This window comes from Eurosta solidaginis, chromosome 2, assembly GCF_040869045.1.
Source record: "Eurosta solidaginis isolate ZX-2024a chromosome 2, ASM4086904v1, whole genome shotgun sequence".
In the NCBI taxonomy this organism is placed as follows: domain Eukaryota; kingdom Metazoa; phylum Arthropoda; class Insecta; order Diptera; family Tephritidae; genus Eurosta; species Eurosta solidaginis.
The window spans coordinates 85661312-85681970 of NC_090320.1; the positions used below are offsets into that span (position 1 = coordinate 85661312).

At 38.1% G+C, this 20659-nt stretch overlaps 2 protein-coding genes, 1 long non-coding RNA gene and 1 pseudogene across 3 annotated transcripts; 1 reads left to right on the forward strand and 3 right to left on the reverse strand.

Moving 5' to 3' along the window:
- The window catches only part of LOC137241551 (T-complex protein 1 subunit eta-like), a 75609-nt pseudogene extending 71263 nt beyond the window's left edge, over window positions 1-4346 (reverse strand).
- A 6271-nt stretch (window positions 4347-10617) lies between these two features.
- Window positions 10618-16498, reverse strand: LOC137240060 (uncharacterized). Its single transcript, XR_010949591.1, has 2 exons — window positions 11906-16498; window positions 10618-11846 (listed from the first exon to the last, which is right to left on the reverse strand). It is a non-coding gene; the product is annotated as an uncharacterized lncRNA (long non-coding RNA).
- Window positions 15229-16911, forward strand: LOC137240058 (uncharacterized). Its single transcript, XM_067765973.1, has 2 exons — window positions 15229-15611; window positions 15888-16911. The coding sequence occupies exons 1-2, from the start codon at window positions 15315-15317 to the stop codon at window positions 16593-16595; spliced, it is 1005 nt and encodes a 334-aa protein (XP_067622074.1). The 5' UTR covers window positions 15229-15314; the 3' UTR covers window positions 16596-16911.
- A 1506-nt stretch (window positions 16912-18417) lies between these two features.
- On the reverse strand, window positions 18418-19450 carry slmo (PRELI domain containing slowmo). Its single transcript, XM_067765974.1, has 2 exons — window positions 19309-19450; window positions 18418-19245 (listed from the first exon to the last, which is right to left on the reverse strand). Exon 2 carries the CDS (start codon window positions 19147-19149, stop codon window positions 18505-18507), a length of 645 nt encoding a protein of 214 aa, XP_067622075.1. The 5' UTR covers window positions 19150-19245; window positions 19309-19450; the 3' UTR covers window positions 18418-18504.
- Window positions 19451-20659: the final 1209 nt, after the last annotated feature.

The window sequence follows — 20659 nt, forward strand, 5'->3', positions numbered from 1 at the left end:
TTCTTCCCATTCCCACTCCTATCCCTTATTTTTATTTTTCTGCTTTTGGTCTATATCTAAGCAGGAGGTTCACATATGCAACTAAAAACCACTTATAAACTATCTACGAAACTATAAGAAACCAACGCAGTTATAACTTTTAAAATTGGTCAGTCAAGGAAGTAACGAGCTACCCCGGTTAACATCTGCCAAACTATATGATTCCAACGCATCTTTTATATTTAAAATTGGTTCATCCCATCTTGAGTTATAAGGTTATTAACAGATTTTGCATTTGTTTTTATATAAGGGATGAACCTTTTCGAATGGCTGCCTGGCTAATAAAATTCAAATAAATCGGAGCTGACTCACTTCTCGGAAAGAAAACGGACCAAATTGTAAATCTACATCATCTTCAATCCCACTAAAGACACACACGAAATTTCATCAAAATCGGTCCAGTCGTTTAGGAGGAATTCTGTCATAAACACACGCGCAGAATAAATACATATATAATTATATTTTTATATACATCTTTATATGTGCCCATTATTATGAAACTCGTCTAAGTTGTTGTTGTTGTTGTTGTAGCGATTAGGTTACTCCCCGAAGGCTTTGGGGAGTGTTATCGATGTGATGGTCCTTTGTCGGATACAGATCCGATACGCTCCGGTAACACAGCACCATTAAGGTGCTGGCCCGACCATCTCGGGAACGATTTATATGGCCACATTGAACCTTCAGGCCATCCCTCCCTCCCCACCCCCAAGTTCCATGAGGAGAAGCTATATATTGCGCTACACAACCCCTTGAATCCCAACTCGTCTAAGTCATTTCCTGTTGTTTCAGTTTAGTGGTAATCTGTTTGTATCTCTCCTCGCCTCCTGCTTTTTATTTCTTTATTTCTTTATTTCTTTATTTCACTTAGTCAATGGACTTAAATCCTTACAGACTATGATACAAACTAAAGTTAAGAGATAGTTATTTGAAAAATAATACATAATACTTAGAAAGCAGATTTTAACATATTTAGCAGTTTCGCTTTTGGAGCAGAAAAGTCTAGATTTACAACAGTACTGATAGAGTTAAACTCACGGAGAGCACGAGCAATTGGAGCATTACTGGAATAGTGGGTTTTAAAATTTTCACAATAAAATGTATAAAAACTGCGAAGACACCTCCGAGGAATATTAAATCGAATCCTATCCAATAAATATGGACAGTCAACGAACCCATTAATAATATCATACGTAAATGACAAGCAGAGTATTGATCTGCGATTATCTAAAGACTTAAGGCTTAAAAGCATAAGTCGCGCAGAGTGGGCGGGTATAGGATCAGAGAAGTTTAATGGACGAAGGGCATATTTGAGAAAAATTTTTTGTATTCTTTCAATTCTGGTAATAGCAGTTTGACTACTTGGTCTCCAAATAAATACGCCATATTCCAGATTAGATCTAACAAAAGATGTGTAAAGTAGCTTAAACGTGTAGGGATCAGAGAATTTGGTAGCATTGCGCCTTACAAAGCCAAGCATAGAATATGATTTAGAGGTTATGAAATTTATGTGCTTACTAAAAGAAAACTTATTGTCAAAGACAACACCAAGGTCCTTAATCTCATTAACACATTGAAGCTCATAATTAGAGATACTATAATTTGTAGTTAGAAGATTAATTGACTTCGAGTAGGTCATTTGAAAGCATTTGGATGGATTCAAAGAGATACCGGAATTCAGGCACCATTGGTGCAATTTATTAATATCATTCTGCAACATTAAGGCATCATCTGGCGTCTTAATGGCAGAAAATAGCTTTAAGTCATCGGCGTATAGCAAACACTTCGCGAATGAAAAACAACTACTTACGTCATTAATAAATAAGATAAATAAAAGTGGACCTAATATACTCCCTTGGGGAACCCCAGAAGTGGCTACAAACGGACTAGACGATTGTCCATCAATGGAAACAACACACTGTCTGTTACTTAAATAAGACTTTACCCATAAAAGAAACGAAGAGTGGAAACCAAGGCAACCTAATTTTTTAATTAAAACACTATGATGGATTTTGTCAAAAGCTTTTGAAAAGTCCGTATAAATGCAATCAACCTGATAACCTGCAGAAAAAGATTCAATACAATATTCACTAAAAACAGCAAGATTTGAAACTGTTGATCTACCAGCGACAAAACCATGCTGGAAGGGAGATATTAAAGACTTAACCGCAAAACTCAACTTGGCATTAACAGCATGCTCGAAAATTTTGGAAATGGTAGAAAGCTTTGAAATAGGTCTGTAATTACGCACATCATTTTTGTTACCACTTTTAAAGACGGGGGTAATGGAGGTGAGCTTCCACTCGTCAGTGAACGTACCGCACGAAAGAGATTTATTAAAGATTATTCTTAAAGGAAGAACTAGAGTCGGGCAGTTTTTTAACAGGACTGAAGAGAACCCATCAATGTCTGTTTGAGACGAAGATTTAAGTTTGAGAATAGCATTACTAATATCATCAGAAGAGAGACAGAGGGCACCAAAGTTTAGAGCAGTGTCAAGATTCGAGGAGGCATCAAGCGATTGATAACTATCGTCGGCAGAAAAATTTGATTTAAAAAACTCCGCAAATAAGTTGGCTGTATCACCCGGTGTTCGCGCTGAGTTGCCATCAAGGAACACTCCAGACGGTATACTGGAGCAACCTTTTTTGGACTTGATATAGCTCCAAAATGTTTTCGGATTCAACTTAATGTTAGACTCGATTGTATGAATATAGTTGGTGTACAGAAGCTTATCCAAATTATTAAATTTCTTCAAGTATTGCTTATATTTAATGAAGAACAAATGGTTCTTCGTATGTTTAAACTTACGCATATATTTATTTCTGAGATTCCTCAATTTTTTCAACTCTTTCGTATACCACGGAAGTTTGTAAGGCCTCATTCGTCTCATAGGAATTTTATGCAGGCAGTGATTTAATAGAATAGATTTGAAAGTTTGGAAACTATTAGAATTATCCAGGGTCCAATAGCCAAAAGATACAGTTTTTATTATTGGTTTAAATTGCTAAAACCATTTACAGATACAAGGCTCCATTACTGATACTTAGCATAGACATGACTTGGCTTGCGAACTGTCACTTACAGTTCTGTTAAATGAACATTGCATGTTACTGATTGCTCAAAACTTAACTTGATTAAAAGTCTGTTAAATTTTGATTTTCTATGTAAGTTCTAAGTGACGTTTACATTTTGAGATGCCATTTGTTTGTTTCCATTTCATTTTGACATTTTGTCATACAAATTGACATTTATTCAAAAATAAATTTCAACGCTGATTATGATGCCAGATTTTATGCACCAAGTGGAGTATAATCGTGGCTAAGTTGCCAAGTTTACGCCAAGTCAAGTCAAGTCTATGCTAAGTATCAGTAATGGGGGCTACATTCGTTTAGATATAACATAGCACTTAACCCTGAGTTGAAAATGAACTAGACCACTTTCATAATAATGTAATAATGACCATATACATATAAAGATGTAGATTTAGTTACAATTGCAGAACTAAAAAAACATACCCTCTTTGCTCTCCTTTGAAATATCTTTATATATATATTGGCATTGAAGCCTCCAATAATATGGTGCACCCTCTCATAATGTGGCCATGTGGAAGGCGATCCACCGATTGACCCTTTATTTAACTTCTCCCTCCTGCAAATTTTGAAAACATTAAGGATGCCTTGAAGCCTCCAATAATATGGTGCAGCCTCTCATAATGTGGCCATGTGAAAGGCGATCCACCGGTTGACCCTTTATTTAACTTCTCCCTCCTGCAAATTTTGAAAACATTAAGTACATATATACATTTTATTTATTTCGATTTATTGCACAAATGTACCTGTATCTTTGCGTAAAATTTTGCAGCTTCACCTGGATCTCTCGTGAGCTGTGAGGCGGGAAACCTCGAAGATCCTCTACACGTTCCTCCCAGGGGCCAAGGATAGCCACCTCGCTGCCATCATACCACCCAAGCCTCTTTGTTTTTTGCTTTTGGTACTATATAAAAAAGGGAAACTGAGTTTTATTCTTTTTTATTCTAAAATTTCAACATTACTCACCATTTACGTTGTTTACCGTCATTTTTAACAAAATATTGATTATTTCACATTTAGGTTTTTTCCATATATGTAATATTTCTGTATCACTACTACTGAACTGTGCAGCCTGTCAAACATTACAGTACAGATATACAACGAGAGAAGGAGACAAAATCTCACGGCTGTCGTTAAATTTTTGTAAAAAGGGGCTTAAATATATGTATATTTCAACAAGCCGTCTTGCTTCTATCAATATTGCACATTAGGCTATTTCGACCTCCAAATGAAAAAGTAAGCTTTTGTTTTCCATTAGTATTATAAAATTTTTATTGTTTTAAGAACTCCGCAGAATAGCATTACCGATTTCTGCTGATATACGTGTGTAAATGAGCCCTTAGTGACCAAAAAGCGACAAAAGAAAGCAAATTATGCCAACTGACAACTACGAATATATGTATTTTTTTCATTTCAAAAATATGAATTCTTCACCTTTTTTTTAATATTTATGTAAATAATGTTACTTTGTATGGCTGCAGCCCATATTTAAATAATAAATACATCAAGCCTTGTATTGTATTTGTAGGCCTTTTCATTGTTTAATCGACTAAACTGAGATTTTATAACAATTAGTATGCGGAATTTGGGTAAAGGGGATAGTGACCCGGTTCGCCCCTTAATACTTTTTTTACACACGCTACTACAATTCACTAATACTAACAAATCCCGCGCATGCGCAGGACCTACATTTGCACAGTTTCAGCAAATAATGAATAGAAGTATTATATATTTGGTTTTTTCGTAAAAATGACGTTTAATGACCCTATTACGGTATACAAGTCAACTTAGTTGGGTTGTAATTAAAACAACTCAACCTTCAGACAACTCAACTCCTGTTTGGTATTACAAATTACAACTTATTTCAGTTGAAGTTGAATTGGAGCTGCCAACCTAATTATTAATTTAAGCATTTTCAAAAGTAATTTTGTTACTACGAGATGTTATATGATATGAAATCTATTTTATAATGGCAAAAATGTTGGTGATTAACATGTCGCGAATGCGGAAAACATTTGCGTGATCATTCCAATCCCTTGGAACTACCAAGCACCAAGTAAGAAAATGTTTAAGTGACAAATGATTACCTTCAAATGAAGAGGGAAGGCTGAACCCCTCTTTTAAAATTATGCGACACATTCAGATTCCTTGTTGATGGCAGCAATCAAAAATGCTGTGGAAATGATTTTGGTGTTGGAATGGTTTTAGATATTATTGAGAAGCATATTTCAGCGAAGTGGATTAAAACCCAAACAGCAAAAATTGTATTTTACTCTAAAACAGGATGCCCAGGAGTAGTGATTACTAACAACGGGACTCACGTTCGCATAATTTCACCTATTTTAGCTGCATCCGAATGTAATCCTTCGTTTAAACGTTGTTTTTTCTATAAATGTGCACAAAATTGTTGATTATTGTTTGATTAAAAAATGTTTAACTACCGGCTTTAAATTTTTTGTTTTTTTTTTTTTGCCCGTGCACCATCTAACTCTTATCAAAAGTGGTATCAAAAGACGGGTTTCCATCTCCGTTTTTAGGATTCGGAAGCGGAAATTAAAAATTTTATTTCTTTCGAAAGATATTTACAAATACCCACAAAATGGCCGAGGGTCCGAAATATGGGGCCCGATCCACGGTTTTTTTGCACAGAAGATCTTCCTGTGTTGGCGGTCTTTAACCGCGATTTGTAAAAATAACCCTGGCACAATACATCCACATGAAAATTGAATCGAAATGATATGATAGAAATTAAATTTTTAATTTCGGATTCTTAAATCGGAGGTCGAAACGCGTCTTCTGATACCAACTTTGAAAATTTTTGTTAAAAATTAGGTGGTGAACCGTCTTCTAAAACGTTGCATTTTTTCAAAACAACTGCAAAATTGTATGAGACAACTGCTAGTAATCAGTTGTAAGATTTTGACGCGTTTGACAACTAAACTAACACAACGTTGTAAACGGTAATGCCACAAAAAGTAATTAGTCGAGACAACTCAACTGACATTTTTTTTGACAGGTTGAGTTGTAATCTGTAATACCAAATTGCGAAATTTCAACCCAACCAGAGTTGATTCACTGAGTCACTGAACACTTTACTAGGTTGGGTTTGCAATTGAAGCAATTTATTACGCAATTTTATTTAAATTGGAAATTTGTTATTACAATTTATTATATAATAAACTGTTGGTGTTTGTTTGTACCTAGGATAAGGTCACGTTCTCTCGCTAAATTTGCGGCCTCCGCCGGAAAGTGTGGCTGAATTTCGGGAATTCTACCGACGGGAATGAAGCTCGCCGAGATGGATTCAATGAACTTGTGGAAAGCACGCTCCCCTTGGCGAGCATCAATCGGGATTGGGTGGGCTGCAAAGCGGTTGCGGGGAATATTTTGAATAAGGTGCCACGATTTTCCAACTTTTTTTTTCGAGGGGTGGCGGGGGTCGCAAAAATCACAAAATTATCATCCGCAACTCTAGGAAACTCTTAGTTTATGAAATATAAGCTTTTTAATTTCCAAATTTAGTAAAATTTCAACTTAAGTCCTGCACTTAAAATTCGGGTCGCACATGTCGATAGCGGTATCAAAAGACGCGTATTTGCGTCAAGATTCAGAATCCGAAAGCAGAAACTATATTTTTTATCTCGTTTAAAAGTTATTCGCGGAAAACACGTACTATTGTCCCTTTTTTCGTTGTTGCAATTAAACAAACGAAAACATATGAAGGTTGCGAATAGTGTCCGCAACAATATCTTTTTATCTTGGTAGAACATTATAAGGTGGTGGCACGTCGACATAAATGCAAACAAACATACACTATCAATGTATTTAGTTTTGTAATTCTCTGAATAATTTGAAATTAATGTATTTAATTGGAACAAGAGCAGAATACATACATTTTTCAAAAAAAATAAAAAATCGGACTTTATAGAGATTTATATGCTGATTCCAACGGTAATTCTGCGTAGAACACCTTTCTGCATAGGCGGCCTTCGGCCGCGCTTATAACAAATAACCCTGGGCTACGCCATGCCAAATCCGGGTGTGTGGTATAACCCTCTGCGCAGCACCCCAAATAATATTAGACTACAAATTATTAAGTGTTTTACAAAAACAAAATACATTGATAGTGTATGTTTGTTTGCATTTATGTCGACGTGCCACCACCTTATAATGTTCTACCAAGATAAAAGCTGGAGACATTGGTGCTTTATCGGTAACCGTATCGGTAACCGTATAACAGCTGATTCGACCATTCTTATGAGAATCAATGCAATCGATTATTGGTGCCGCTAAGGTCGTAACCGTATCGTAGCCAACCAATTGGGTTTTGGTTACCGTCGTAACGATTAACAGCTGATTACGTTAGGGATACGGATACAGCGATACGACATACGGCACCAATGACTCCAGCTAAAAAGATATTTGCCGTCTTTCAGTGAGTTTTCCAGCTCCGGCTCACGCTCAATTCTCACAGGAATGCTCGGGATCATTGAGAGACTTGAGAAGCAGATGTGAAATTTTCGCACACGTGAAATGTGATAGGCAGATTTCGCCGCTCTTTTTCATTTAACTCATACGGCGAAAGGCTTAGCAGCGACATCTATTTTTGAAAAATGAGGTATATTAAAGGCCGCGTTGCCAACCTAAAAAGAAGTAATTAACAAATTATCTGGCTCACAAATTGAACCAGACTTCTATCTGGATTTATCTGGTTCAAATCGTTGTTGTTGCATTTACATGCAAAATTATTTATCTGGCTCAGGATTTTTCCACCGGATGATAGCTATTGTTGCGGACCTCGCAAAACTATTCACCACCTTCATTTGTTTTCGTTTGTTTAATTGCAACAACGAAAAAAGCGACAATAGTACCGACGTGTTTTCCGCGAAGAACTTTTAAACGAGATAAAAAAATATAGTTTCTGCTTTCGGATTCTGAATCTTGACGCAAATACGCGTCTTTTGATACCGCTATGGATATGTGCGACCCGAATTTTAAGTGCAGGGCTTAAGTTGAAATTTTACTAAATTTGGAAATTAAAAAGCTTATATTTCATAAACTAAGAGTTTCCTAGAGCTGCGGATGATAATTTTGTGATTTTTAGGACCCCCACTACCCCTAAAAATCAACAAAAGTTTGAAAATCGTTGCACCTTATATAAAATCCAACCCGCGGTTGCCTGTAAAGGATTTGTATTCGTCCCACTTTCCTTTTTTAAAGTTTATGAAAGTGCGTTTTTCTGTGACAATGAAGTCGGCTGTACGCTCGATATAAGTATAGGCAGATGGTCGGATGCCAATGTTACCATCGGCTTCCAGTTGACGTAGTTTACGAGTTCTGCGCTCACGATTGCGATATCCGGCGAACTGTGACAGCCTCCTACCATACGTGTGGGGGCGTCTCCGTTTATTGTGCAGAACGTCGTTTCTTCTATTTGATCCGCCAATATCTCACCCCTACTGTCTGCCAGCAAGTTTGAATTCCATAGATCGTGGTGGGCATTGAAGTCGCCTAAAATAATGCGATTATTGCCAGTGAGTAAGGCGCTGATGTTAGGGCGGTATCCACTGGGACAACAGGTGGCAGGAGGGATGTAGATGTTGATGATTTTTAGGTTTGCATCGCTTGGCCGGACAGATAAGCCTTGACGTTCTAAGATACTGTCCCTGCGGCCGATGTCTGGATTAAGTAAATGATATTGCACTGAGTGGTGTAAGATAAACGCCAGGCCGCCTCCATTTCCGCTCTCATGATATTTTCTGTGGACATTATACCCAGAACAGGTCTGCAGAGCAGACCTTGCTGTGAGTTTATTCTCTTGAATCGCAGCGATGCGGATGTTGTGCCGCTTCATGAAATCGACTATCTCCGTGATTTTGCAAGTTAATCCATTACAGTTTAACTGCAGAATTCTGAAGTGCAACGGTAGAGACGTCGTCACTCTAGGAGTAAGAGATGGATATCTACGCCTGGGTTGTGAACGGCTAGGACGCAACTGCTGTTGTGGCCCTGGGACTGGACGTCCTTGGGTAAGCATTGTGGTACCCGGTGTATTTGGGTTTGCGACCTGGCAACATGGCGCAATGAAGCCAATGAAACATCTAGGAAAGTGGCAACGCCAAGGCAGGAGCTGCCTTCGGATTATTAATACTGCTGTCAAGACGAGTGGTTTGACACCTCTCTCGATATTTTTGGCAGCGTATTAGCAGTCGACACCTCAACTAGACTTTTACCCATTCTTATATCAATTTAAAAATTTCAAATGCTTGCACAGTTTTACTGCTCTGCATTAAGGTACTAGCCCGACAATCTCGGGAACGATTAATATGACCAGTTTTAACCTTCTAGGCCTTAACTTGGTAAACACGTACCGTTTGCAAATATAAAATTTAATTGTACGATCAAACGAACTTACCTGAAGTGAAGTTCGATCGTAATTATACTAGCTGTCTCGTCCGAAGATATCAATAACTTGTAGTAACGTCAGTTGCCAGATCTAGCCACAACATTTCACCACTCTAAAAGAATTTTATAGAACTCCTACCTCAGTTGGCAACACCTTACCTGAGCCGCCATCTTTTCTTCATTAAGTTTACAAATCCTGACAAATCGAAATAAGGGAGCTTACCAAAATTGCTCATGAATATTACCTCCTCATTTGGAATTTTGGGATGGGTGGGTTTGATATCTTCGAACGAAACAGCTAGTATAATTACGATCGAACTTCACTTCAGGTAAGTTTGTTTGATCGTACAATTTTACCACGCTGTCTCGTCCTCGATATCAATAACTTGTAGTTATTTACAAACTCATGAGATTTGTCATACAGTTTTTTATTTGGCTTTCATATTAAAGATAGAAACAGCAAAATTTGATTCATCAATGATTGGCCGATGATAAAATCTGCCAATGTCTCCGATTTTATCGTCCTGCCGCCTTACGGATGGTTTCAACATCCACCCCATTTCTAAACGCCGCTGAAGTAGCTGCATGACGCGTGCTATGCGCTGTAAACTGATTTATATCCAGTCCACTTTCCTGCATGATTTGCTTTATCCATCTGCGATGATGCTTCCCGATGAGGCTTCTTAAAGGTAATGAAGAGGCAGTTTTCCCTTTGACTCCTTAAACTATTTGTTCTATCAACGTCCCTACAAGAATACTGATTATCATATGATTATCATCTGATTGTCAGCCATGTCAACCTAACGATCAGCGCCTCATACAAACTTTCTATCACAAACTTAAGGGGACTTACGCAAATGTGATGCAAACACGTACGTGTGAGTTTTTGTCTCCTTCTTATACACCAACATGGCCTACTGATTAAGTATATAGCCGTACTGCTCACTCTCATTCCTTTTCCTGGATCAGTGCTGACACTCTAACTATCAAAAAGTGTCATAAATGATAGTTTACTGTAAATATCAGGTTTGACTGTTATACTATCATAAATGACCATTGTTATATTCCGCCAAAAATGAAACAATTCTTTTTGCTTTTTATTTACTTTATTTCATTACGTTTTTAATTTTGTACGTGATAAAAGCATACGTGTTTCTTATTTGTTTAAAATAAATAGTTTTATAAGAATTCGAGTTCAGAATGTTCAATTTAAATTCAGAAAATAACAAAACAACAGAAGAGCGCTTTCCTCATGCGGAAACACATTTAAAAATGAATCACCACTAACCACTATTACTTTTCGAGTATCAATTTTTTGAGTGCGCCCTACACATTCCGACAGCTTTTGGTATTTTTTAATATTATTTTCGATTTTTTTTTCTTTTAGCATGGAGCTTTGAATTGCTCTCTTTTTCATTTTTTAAAGTTATTTTTTATATGGTTTTCGTCGGTTGAAAATGGCGGAATTTAAAAAATAACAAAACAACCGTGATAATCATTTGATTGTCATATGACAGTCAGTAGTGACAAAATGATTAAATCGGATAAACTGTTCTCGCATACATAAAATTCCGTTGAGAATTATGTATCTGTCTCACATGCATAATGGTATCTGCTGTATGTTCTTTTGTTCTGTACCAGGTGTCCGAAGCTTTCTCAGTTTGCGTCCTTTTTCATGATTATAGGCTGTCGTTGGGTACATGCGGACATGCGTGTGCGAACAAAGGAACATACATAAATTTGAGTATCAAAGTTTACGTCATCGCAGGATCAGCATTGTCAATTACAAGTGTGAGTGTATTAGTAAAACTATCAGCGTTTCTTGTAGGGGTTTGCCTGTAGGGTCGAAACTGGGCATATTATATCGTTCTCGCTGAATGCCGGAATGATCAGATTGGGCTGCACGCCACATACCGATGTCGTCTTGATTTTATCAGAAATTTTTATCGCTAACCCCGCTTTAAAACTTATGTTTGAAAATTTTATTTTGGACAAAGACTGCACCCTTTGCGCTGTCACCAAAGCGAATAAGATAGCAAGTTTTCTCGATAGCTGACCGAGGTCTAATTTATCATTCGGTCCCATACCTGTAAGAAAGTCTAATACTATACTAGGATCCCATGTGTGATTGTATTTGGGACGTTGCGGCTTGAGTACCGATACACCTTTACAGAACCTTTTTATTGTTGGATCCTTGCCAATATCCCACCTTGACAATAATGAGATAGCCGATCTGTAGGTATTAAGCGTTCCATATTTGTTTTCGTCGGTTGCTAACGGTGATAAAAACTCCAGTACTGCCGACACTGTCGGCTGAAAAGGAGAAAGTTGTTTGGCTTGGCAAAACTTATACCAGGAAGTTATTGGCTTACTGTACTGCTTCAGCGTGTTTTCAGATAAGGATGCTAAAATGTATTGCAGAGATTCCTCTGGTGCTTGTTTGCTAATGAATGCTTCGCTGATAATTTGCCTGCAATTAGGGTTAGAGACCTCCAAGTCGGGTGATATTCCCTGAAAGGAGAACGAAGAAGATGAATATCTTTTTCAAAGTAGATAGGTTCATTCACTAGTAAATCATAAAAAAGGGGAAGCCAAGGTCTTGAGGGCCAATTTAGTACTACCAAAATATCCTCTGCCTTGTCATTGATTATTTTTCTTATTACTTTTAAAATAAGCGCAAATGGGGGAAAAGCATAAAATTTAAGATTAGCCCAATCTACTGTAAAGCCCCCATTACTGATACTTAGCATAGACTTGACTTGACTTGGCGTAAACTTGGCAACTTAGCCACGATTATACTCCACTTGGCGCATAAAATCTGGCATCATAATCAGCGTTGAAATTTATTTTTAAATAAATGTCAATTTGTATGACAAAATGTCAAAATGAAATGGAAACAAACAAATGGCATCTCAAAATGTAAACGTCACTTAGAACTTACAAAGAACATCAAAATTCAACAGACTTCTAAGTCAAGTTAAGTTTTGAGTAATCAGTAACATGCAATGTTCATTTAACAGAACTGTAAGTGACAGTTCGCAAGCCAAGTCAAGTCTATGCTAAGTATCAGTAATGGAGCCTTAAAGGAATCTATTTTTGTGGCCTCAGGGTCAGGAAACTAAGAAAAGAAAATTGGACATTTTGTATTTACATTTGTTGCAAACAAGTCGACTTTTGGTCGGTCAAATTTATGTTCCATTTCCTCGTAGGCATACTCCGCCAACTCCCATTCCATTTCTTCTGATTTCTTTTTTGGCACCATTGCCAAATTTCTTTACTAAGTGCGGACAGTTTTTGATAGTGAATGCTACCCATTTTGTTTATATAACTAATTGCGGTTGAATTGTCTATTCTTAGCAATATTTCTGTCGACTTTAAATTAGTGGCAGAACATTTTAATCCGTAGAATACTGCTCTTAGCTCAAGGAGGTTAATATGATTTTGCTTCTCCGTGTCGCTCCACCAACCATGTGAACATTCTCCCCCGCAAGCGATTCCCCAACCAGATAACGAAGCATCAGAGAAAATCTCCCACGCAAATTTTCCTTCTCTGATGGGAGTATTGGCTGCATCAATGTTATTTATCCACCAATCTAGGTCTTCATCCCATTGTGAATGATGACTAAGTGTGTTATCTTATCTGTCAACTGCCTGAAAGGCTGTTCAATATGGCTACTTTTCAGCGTTTTGACAGGCTGTTCAATATGGCGGCGCCTATCTTCAGCGGGTGATAGAAAGATACAGAATGAGACAGCGATAGTCATTTACAAATCAGGTGATCCAATCACTTTGGAATTTTGACGTTTATGCAGAAGATATCACACTTAGTCATCATTCACAATGCTTCATGCAGATAAGAAGCTACGTGTACCTCGCGATCATAATCTCCGTTGTACCTTTTGAGAGCTAGGAATTTCTGTCTCTCTAGTTGCTTGGTATAAAGTATTCCATATTGAACTGCAGAACAAGCTGCGACAAGGTATCCCATAAATTGGGCCAGAAAAGCAATTTTTACCTCCGACATTAATTTTATATTTTTTGCTGCCGTCTTGATTTTCTTTTTGTGTATTTACTACGAATCCTAAAAACTTGCAATTCTGAGACGGTTCTGGTTGTGATTTTTGGTAGTTTATCTTGAAACCCACTCTTCGTAAAATCGACATTGTTTATATGGTGTTGTTTTTGCAGTGCATAAAAGAGTTTCCCAGTAGTAGTATATCATCTAGATACACGACCGATTGCCAACCTCTCGACCTTAGTTCCTTGACGACTGGTTTCATCACCTTGGTAAATATGTAAGGAGCCACTGATAGCCCGAAGGGCAAACAGTTGAACTCATACAATTGGCCCACAAAACTAAATCTTAGGTATTTTCGAAAATTTGGATGCATGGGTATCAAAAAATAAGCATCTTCCAGGTCGATAGTGGCCATGAAAGCATTTTTTGAAACTATTTGAGTTACCGTCTTCCAATCTTCAAGCTTGAAATGGGGAGCAATAATAAATTTAGTAAGCCTCTTCAAATTCAAAATAAACCTTTTACCGCCATTTGGTTTCGCTATTAAAAAATATGACGATACGAATCTCCCTTCACTTGGGGGGGCATGCACTAATTGCACCTTTCCTGAGAAGCTTTTCAATTTCTGCTTCATAGTCTGCAATTTCTTCATGCCTGATTTCAGGTCCTTTGGGTACATGTTCCTGGTAAACTGGCAAATAAAATGGAATTTCATACCCTGCTATGGTTTGCAGAACCCTCTCATCTGAGGTGATCTGTCGCCATTGGTGTATAAAATATTTTAATCGCCCTGCAACATTGCTTACCTCATCTAACGTCGATGGTTGTTGCGATTCTTGCTGTCCCGATGACGATCTGTTTTGTTCCGAGATACATTGCCCCCTATCTGGTAGCTCTTTTTCTAGCTGTATTTCGAGTTTAAATACTGTTTTTGCGTATATCCCGACGCTGCTTTTGGAGTTGCGGTCTTTGTGGTAGCTGACAATGTTTTAAGCATGTCCTTGCCTGCCTTCTCCAGTAGAGAGGCCGTCTTTACACGTTCGGTGAACGATTCTCCAAACAGTAGCGTATCGACCGGACCCTCTGTTGCAACATTTTTTGACAGTAAAGTCAGACCAGGCAAGATAAACGAGCGTCTGGTAGTAGATAGTTTATAATGCAAATCGGTTAATATTCTGCCAGCGTCTCCCAGAGTTGCATTGATGAACTTATTTGTTTCATTTTCCGGTTCTTGCTTTAATGTTTTTGAAAACACTTGACCTAAAGCACTCAACGCCGCCCCAGTTGATTTTGAAGTGCCAGTTGATAATTGTCTCTTTTGATAGCATGAGCCGTCAAAGTTAATTTTAGCTCCGGGTTTAAAGCTGGGCCGCCTAAGCCAGGACAATTGTCAGGTATTGGATATTTGTTCGACAGCTCTTCTGAGCTCTCTTTTGATAGACCTGATCTTGCCAGAGTCAACCAATTTTCAGCAATAGGCTGTAATATTGTCTGCCCTTGGGTGCGTGCGGCAGTATTCGGACCAATATATGCTAACATGGAGTCAGGCAAAGCAACTTCCTTATATGGGGACTCTGTGATACATTTAAATTGTTGAACGGTTCAATGTTATTGGCCATAAATCTGAAATTCGAGCTATTGCTAGCAATGTCAGGTGAGTTGCCTGACGCCCGTGTCGTACCTCGCAGGTGACGCTCGCCGGGGTTGATTTTTTGACGTGTCGTTCGTCTCGCGATACGCTCACCGTCAATTTCAGAATTTTTATGTGCCGACCTGTAGCGGATTCTATTAGAATTTTCACCACTTCTCGAGCGAGAATCAGAGAATCAGAGAGCATTCAGTATCCAAAACTGTCCGCACGTAGTAGAGAAATTTGGCAATGGTGCCAAAAAAGAAAGTTGTGGGTCCAAGCAACATATATTAAATCATCACAAAACAAAGAAGCTGATAAGGAGTCACGCATAAAATCAGAAGAAACGGAATGGGAGTTGGCGGAGTATGCCTATGAGGAAATTGAACATAAATTTGGCCGACCAAAAGTCGACTTGTTTGCAACAAATGTAAATACAAAATGTCCAATTTTCTTTTCTTGGTTTCCTGACCCTGAGGCGACAAAAATAGATGCCTACTGTAAAGGCCAATCTTAAGTTTTATGCCTTTGCCCCATTTGCGCTTATTTTAAAAGTAATAAGAAAAATAATCAATGACAAGGCAGAGGGTATTTTGGTAGTACCAAATTGGCCCTCAAGACCTTGGTTTCCAATTTTTTATGATTTACTAGTGAATGAACCTATCTACTTTGAAAGAGATATTCATCGTCTACGTTCTTCTTTCAGGGAATATCACCCGACTTGGAGGTCTCTAACCCTAATTGCAGGCAAATTATCAGGGAAGCATTCATTACCAAACAAGCACCAGAGGAATCTCTGCAATACATTTTAGCATCCTTATCTGAAAACACGTTGAAGCAGTACAGTAAGCCAATAACTTCCTGGTATAAGTTTTGCCAAGCCAAACAACTTTCTCCCTTTCAGCCGACAGTGTCGGCAGTACTGGAGTTTTTATCACCGTTAGCAACCGGCGAAAACAAATATGGAACGCTTAATACCTACAGATCGGCTATCTCATTATTGTCAACGTGGGATATTGGCAAGGATGCAACAATAAAAAGGTTCTGTAAAGGGGTATCGGTACTCAAGCCGCAACGTCCCAAATACAATCAGACATGGGATCCTAGTATAGTATTAGACTTTCTTACAGGTATGGGACCGAATGATAAATTAGACCTCGGTCAGCTATCGAGAAAACTTGCTATCTTATTCGCTTTGGTGACAGCGCAAAGGGTGCAGTCTTTGTCCAAAATAAAAATTTCAAACATAAGTTTTAAAGCGGGGTTAGTAGCGATAAAAATTCCTGATAAAATCAAGACGACGTCGGTATGCGGCGTGCAGCCCAATCTGATCATTCCGGCATTCAGCGAGAACGATATAATATGCCCAGTTTCGACTCTGCAGGCATACGTTGATGGAACAAATAATAGATAAAGAAGTCAAAGGGAAAACTGCCTCTTCATTACCTTTAAGAAGCCCCATCGGGAAGCATCATCGCAGACAATTATCAGATGGATAAAGCAAGTCATGCAGGAAAGTGGACTGGATATAAATCAGTTTACAGCGCATAGCACGCGTCATGCAGCTACTTCAGCGGCGTTTAGAAATGGGGTGGATGTTCAAACCATCCGTAAGTCGGCAGGATGGACGATAAGATCGGAGACATTTGCCACATTTTATCATCGGCCAATCATTGATGAAGCAAAGTTTGCTGTTTCTATCTTTAATATGAAAGCCAAATAAAAAACTGTATGACAAATCTCATGAGTTTGTAAATAACTACAAGTTATTGATATCGAGAACGAGACAGCGGGGTATAATTGTACGATCAAACGAACTTACCTGAAGTGAAGTTCGATCGTAATTATACTAGCTGTCTCGTCCGAAGATATCAAACACACCCACCCCAAAATTCCAAATGAGGAGGTAATATTCATGAGCAATTTTGGTAAGCTCCCTTATTTCGATTTGTCGGGATTTGTAAACTTAATGAAGAAAAGATGGCGGCTCAGGTAAGGTGTTGCCAACTGAGGTAGGAATTCTATAAAATTCTTTTAGAATGGTGAAATGTTGTGGCTAGATCTGGCAACTGACGTTACTACAAGTCATTGATATCTTCGGACGAGACAGCTAGTATAATTACGATCGAACTTCACATCAGGTAAGTTCGTTTGATCGTACAATCATTAATATATCTAAGGAAAGTTGCTGTTTCAACAGGGGTGGACCATAATGAGGGGTGTTAGACGCGTTGGTTATGTTTGGTGTCATCTGGAACACTTTACAAGCAGGACATATGCTTTGTATGTCGTGGTTGATTCTGGATAGGTAAGAGCTTAACTTGTTACAGTATCCAGATCGAAGTTGAGCTAGAGTGACTCGCGTTTCCCTAGGGAGTATGCGTTCCTCTTCTGCAAGTTTTGGGTATTGTTCTTTGAGTACAACATTCACCCGGCAAATCCTGGCATAGAGGTCCGACGCCTCTTTGTGGACTTCACTGAGGACCTCCTTGTTTTTTCTGGCTTCATACGGCTATTCTCAGGTGCCGTATTTCCTCATAATGTTTACGGAGATTACTCCTTAAGCCCCTAGGCGGTGTCGCCTCATCAATCAGATGTGCGTTTGGATGCCCAGGTTTCTGGCTATTCAACTGGAACTGTTTGGTTAACACCGGATCTATATCTTTCAACCCCATTTAATTTGTTGCGTATCTATATCTTTCAAACTACCATCAATATTGATATATTTCCAAACCTCTAGGAGATTGTCGTTATCGTTTCAACAACAAATAAAGGCTGCACTCCAAATTGTTTACCTCAGAATAGGAATGCATAGATTGTATTTCTTAACAACTCCTTTACAATGGTAATCACATCAGGGACATTCTCTCGGTCTAGAATCCAAAGAAAACGTGGAAAGTTTTCCTATTTACTGTCTGAAGTTTTATACACGCAATAATAAAGTATATTTGTGAAAAATTTTCCACATTTTCTATACTCAAACTCATATATGTACTTAATTCAATACACAATTTTTAAATGTGACAAATGTCAGTGCACAAAATTGCAACAGCCACATGAAAATTGTTAACTTCAACTGCAAATAGCCCCAAATAGAGGTAAAATCTTTCATTTCAGCCTTCGGATTATTGTTGTCGGGGTTAATAAACGTCGTTTGACAACTCTCCCGACGCGTGGTAGCTGTTGACCGCTGTTCTAGAGCTATACCGTTCCTAGACTGAGAGAATTGCCCTATATTTTTTTCTACAGGAGTTCTTGTAATAAAATTTATTCTAAATCGAAAATTCATAATTCATTGCTATACATTACTTGTTTATCGTTTTTTAAATATGTATGTGTTTTGCTGCTTTCGCAGCATGTGCGCTTATTTCATCCATACTTTTACGCGCACTCTCAGTCATATCGTCTAGTGAGTGCCTCGTCTTCATTAGGAAATCATCTGCAGACTCAGCAATACCTTTGACTTCAGCATTAAGACGACCAATTACCCACTCAAGCCCTTGGCGTCCCTTGCCAGCGTTCATACTGATTGTTGATGTTAGCATATCTTCCATATAATGACATAACGGGATACCTCGCACACTTACAGATGCTTCTTGCTTAAGCAATGTTTTAGAAGCATCAGTGGGATCAGGTTCATAATAAAGAACTTCATCAACAGAAATATGACGACAAAAAGTTAAATTAATCGTTTTAAGCATCATTCGTTTGCGTTGCGGATCCACTGTAGATCGTTCACTTGCAAAGCATGTTTTAGCAGTACCAATTAAAGAATGAGTCCACTTAGGAAAGTACCATTTTGACTGAACCAGACGGTGTGTATGCAATACTCCATCTACGACCTTGCGCTCTACAACATCTGTACCAATTATGGAAGGAGTCATTGGGTTTGGATACTTTCGCCATGCAGCCTGTGTAACCATCTCCCAAGGGTGATTGAAAGTGTGCTCTGATGTCCAGATCTTCATTATGCAAGAATGATTAGGTGCAAGTTACAGGTTGTTTCGCAATCAGTTTCCACCACGGCCCCCACGGCGGATTGTGTTTTTGGGAATTATGTATATCTAAATTAATTACCATAAATTTCGAAACTGTTTGTTTTTTATTTATAATTTGTTTTCAAAAACCTCTGGATAAAATTATGTAGTGAATTAAATAGACGAATGTTAAATAAAGATTGTCGTACGTCAAAAAAAATTCACCCCTTGGTAGGTTCTTTTTGGGGCCTAAAATATACCGCTATATCTCGAAAATGCCCGAAATATCTTAGATCCGTTCCTCAACCAATATACGTCAGTAAACACCCACAAATCACAATTAAAGATTGCGCATGTAAACTTTAGATCAGCTGTTTCCGATGACGTAAGGGTTGACCCTTTTTACCAGCGTGCTTATACACACGTATTTGGTGTTATTTTATTTACCCGCGTGTTTATACACACATATTTGGTGTTATTTGTGAAAGTTTTTATTAAATAATTATAGTAATAATGCGTTGTACTGTGTTTGGGTGTAACAACAAAAACAACAAGAAAATCAGTGAAAACAAATGGAGATTTTTCCATTTTCCAAAGGATGCAGTAGTGGCTAAGAAAAGGCGTAATTTTTTCAAAACAGCTTGCATATGTGAAGTGCATTTTACTCCCGAAGATTTCGAAAGAAATATGCAAGCAATATGAATTAATATTTTATAATTATATAATATAACTAGAATACCCGGCAGACGTTGTCGTGCCCTAAATTTGGCCTATATGCATAATAAGCTTTTTCCGTCTGACTCTGCCCTCCTCCTCTTCACTTTTTCCTAATCCTTTTATTCACTCTTCCCTTCGTCTTTTTCGCTTCATATATATCCATCTTCGCCTCATTCTATTTCTTTCTCAATCTCCTCTCTTTTCTATTCTCTCAATTTCTTCTCATTCTTCTGCATCCCTTATTGCCTATCCCAGGTGGTGGTATGTATTTTATTCTAGTCCCAGTCCCAGTCCCACTCCGAGTCTCAGTCCTAGTCCTAATCCCAGTCTCATTCCTTTTCTGGATAATATATTGCTCTGTACTAAAGCACTCATCAACAGCTTTCATTTGTTATCCATATTCTATAAACACATTCTAGGGGTACTCGGGTCCACGGTATCGTCCTATTTTCACTTCACTATAATATTAAAACGAAATGCAGATTTTCGTTGCTTTTAAAATTCGGCTTAAAAATTGCACATGGAACAACTACCCTACAACACAGTTACTCCCCTTCAAAAAACGCGAGTACCATAGTGTACAAGTACAAGTGTGTTGACTTATCTGTCAAGCATTCTGACAGGCACTCGCTGGATTCGGAATGACAGCGAATTCAAAATGGATACCATTACCGAGTGCGCCGAATGATTGAAAAATTGAAAAAGTCGATACGATTGGTAGTCAAAAATGTTGTCGTTGAGACCAAAAATGCGACTCTAGACCTGAGATTTCCATCAGGTGAGC